The sequence below is a fragment of the Oryza glaberrima genome, chromosome 4, assembly GCF_000147395.1.
Source record: "Oryza glaberrima chromosome 4, OglaRS2, whole genome shotgun sequence".
Taxonomy (NCBI): Eukaryota; Viridiplantae; Streptophyta; class Magnoliopsida; order Poales; family Poaceae; genus Oryza; species Oryza glaberrima.
Window position 1 is genome coordinate 26,360,563 of NC_068329.1, and position 3,464 is coordinate 26,364,026.

The 3,464-nt window shown below is 55.0% G+C and overlaps 1 protein-coding gene across 1 annotated transcript; it reads left to right on the plus strand.

Annotated features, from left to right (window-relative positions):
• Window positions 1–920: 920 nt before the first annotated feature.
• LOC127771466 (uncharacterized) lies at window positions 921–1,819 on the plus strand. Its single transcript, XM_052297381.1, has one exon. The coding sequence runs from the start codon at window positions 1,127–1,129 to the stop codon at window positions 1,664–1,666; it is 540 nt and encodes a 179-aa protein (XP_052153341.1). The 5' UTR covers window positions 921–1,126; the 3' UTR covers window positions 1,667–1,819.
• Window positions 1,820–3,464: the final 1,645 nt, after the last annotated feature.

The following is a 3,464-nucleotide window of genomic DNA, read 5'->3' on the forward strand; positions in this document are numbered from 1 at the left end:
TGAGTTGACGATGAACGGATCTCCTCCCCAGCGGAGTCGCCAAAAATCGTGTTGGCAACTTTTTTGACAAGTTGACAAGCACGATCTCAGCACCTTAAACCTTGCGGTGATCCTAGAGTCGCCAACCACCTCGATCTAGCAAAGAGCTAAACCTAGATGATTTGATAACTAAACCGGCTAGCAGAGCCGATTTCTAGATAACTACCCGTCTCGTGGGCAAAACGGAAGGTTTTCAGGACAAACCTACAAAGAGATGTCGCACTCTCGCAGCGGCGGCGGATGGTTTACGGCGCAAACCGACAAAGATGGACGAACTAAGAGAAAACTAAAAACAATATGAAAAACGATTCGATTGATTGATTGTAGATTGATTTTTTACAGTGAACCGGCCATGTCCCTTATATAGGGGTTGGTTTTGCCCTCTACAGGCACTCCCCCATGTCCAACTGGAGTAGAAACCAAAGGAAACCCGAAACATGCCTTCCCGAGCAAGAAAACCTCGAGACCCGACGAAACATAGTCGGACTCGGACCTACCGGTCAGACCGGCCACACACCACCGGTCTGACCGGCCCTCAACCGGCGGTCACTGCCGGTCAGGCCGGCCCACTCGGAGAAAACCGGTAGACTTCCAAATTTTGGCAATCTTTACTATTTTAATCCTAAATGCCAAATTTGGGTGTAAACAGGTATCACCGGTACTTGCCAAAACGTGCTAATGATCTACAGTGTCCAAACGTTCAAAGCAGCGCTGCATCATTCAACAGTCCTCTAAACATATTAAAGCACTCTGTATACTGGGGCCACAGCTCCCCAAAGGCCTTACCCCCGACGCGCCACGTGTCTGTCCTCTCCCTGGCAAATGGCAATCCCGTAGATACCGCTCAAGACTACGCCCCCTCGTGAACCGTCCCAAAATGCTGCGTGCGTGGCGTGGCCCCCGGGCTGATTAGAGAGAGAGAGAGAGAGAGACCCCAACTCTCTCCATCGATCTGCTTCCCCGCCCGCGTCCTTCTCTCGATCGATCAACTCCGCGACTCCCTCTCACGCCTCTAAAACAGCAACCGCACGCACGCACGGACGAACGGTGGTGGAGACTGGAGGAGATCGAGAGGCCGATCCGACCGATGGCCGGCGACGAGTGGCGCTGCCGGAAGCACCCGGCGCCGCCCTGCGGCGGCGTGTGCCCGTACTGCCTCCGCGACCGCCTGCTCCGGCTCTGCCCCGAGTGCGCGCACGCGCGGCCCTGCCCCTGCGCCGCGTCGTCCTCGTCCCCGTCCTCCTCGTCCTCCTCCGCCGCCTCCGGCAGCGCCGCGGTGGTCGGGAGGGTGTACAGCCTCATCGAGCGGGAGCGGCGGATGGGACTGCGGTCCCGATCCGTCGCCGCGGGCGGCGGCGGCGGCGGCCGCGGCATCGTCGTCAGGGACGAGAGGCCCAAGTCGAGGGCGTTTGGGTGGGTGTCGTTCCGGAAGGCGACGTCGGACAGGGTCGTGGAGGTGGACGACGGGGCGGCATTGGCGCGGTCGAGCTCGGTGTCGGCGACGGCCGTGGAGACGAGGGCGCCGCCCAAGTCGAGAGGGTGGGGGCGGTTCATCCCGGGCTCGATCAAGGCGCTGCGCCACCGCAAGTCCCGCGCCGCCGGCGATTGCCGCGAGGGTGTCAGGTGAGATCGCCCGATCGGCGCGTGAATGCGTGATCATTCCGGGCGATTTTCGCAGCAGCGTGGAGGATCTAATCATCATCATCATTCGGTTGGTGCTTTCTGTGCGCTTACGATGCCGTTAATTAATTTGCTGATTAAATCTGTTTGTCCCGCCGCCCCCCCCCCCCCCCCCCCCCCCCCCGCCCCCCCGCGTAATCTGAGGATCCGAGCTGATTTTGGTGTCACAAGAAAAGAGGGTGTAAATATTTGATGTGAGTTCATTAGCGTTCACAATGGGTGATTGGGTGTTCTAATAAACAGGCTGTTTTGATCTTTTGTAATCCGATGACGCGTTGGTGTTCTTGGCAATGTCCCTCAATTTCTGCTAATTGCAATGCTAAACACAAATGTCCAGCGAGCGATGCCTCGTGGGGGCGCGCTGGCGCGGCGCCTGCACGCGCGCTGTGTCCTGTAGCTCGCGTCACCGTCTTCCCGGACGGTGTCACGGCCATTCCATTTCCAATAGGTTTCTCCATTGGATTGGAACCCGCGCCGACCAAAGCGTCGCGTACAATGCCATGGCTCGCCATGTTGCTCTCTGGATGCCGTGATCGATCCACCGCCGCGGGCAGGAAGACATGGCCGGGCCGGTGCACGCACGCATCATTGCTAAGCTGCGGCTGTCCGCGTAGTGCGCACGTACACCCGCGCACCGATGTGTGTACGTGCTGGCACCGCGGGACTGTGCTCGTGCTCGTGCAGGGCCAGGTCCAGGGCCAAGGACGTCGTCCCGCACAGCATTGCAGGAGCACTGTGCTACGCACAGTGTGACGCGAACCCAATTTGGCTTGGTTGGGTTCACCGGAGAATCTTAGTAATGGGCAATGGCAGCCTTTACAGGACGTGTCCCGTTGTGTGAGGCCGTGACTTGTGAGCAACCGAGCATTTCTCGGCATGGCGATTCATGCCAAGAAAAGTGAGTCCGAGAAAAGATAGGGGTGACTACCATCTCACACCTGACCATGCTCTTTCCGTGTTGGTGAAGCGCCAGCTTGGAAGGAAAGAACTCCAAGATGAGAATGATTTGGGCGAGTTGGCGTAGCGTGCTGCATTATATTGTCCTCGATCAGATTTTGCCTCTAGTTTTGAGAAATCTGAGGCCCTACAAGGTTTTGGAAAAAAAAACAGAATTTGGTGCGGCAGATGCAAGAGATGTTCCGCAGACTACAAGCCGAAAAATAGCAGAACGTTGCCCTGCAGTGAAGCTGCGAAACAGAGAGGACAAGATCATCTGTAAGGAAGTGTCTACGACCCTAGCTACCACTTTAATTCCGAGTCCGATGATGGTCAGGGCGTGAACGTGTTCAACAGTTTTAATTGCCAATCAAGAAAAGCGTGATAGAATGTGGCACGAATTATTGTGCTTCTAGAAAGAACAAGCCGGTGTGCGATCAGCATCAATGATACTACTAACAAGGGTCAGGGTCTCAGGGACTGGGGTGTGTTTGAAGAGAATGGGATTAAGGAGATTGGGATTAATTGAGTATTAACTATTTTAAATTTTAAAAATGGATTAATATGATTTTTAAAGCAACTTTTCTATAGAAATTTTTTACAAAAAACGCACCGTTTAGTAATTTGGGAAACGTGCGTGCAGAAAACGAAACAAACAAACTCACTCTCTCACCCTCTCGAACGCTGCCTAGCTGTACCTAGTAGTAGGATCGATGATGAATGGAGTGCTTATTGCCCCAAATTACACAGGTGCTGGGCCCCAGAAATCGTACCTTCTTCTACGTCCAACGAAGTTATGCATGCAGACG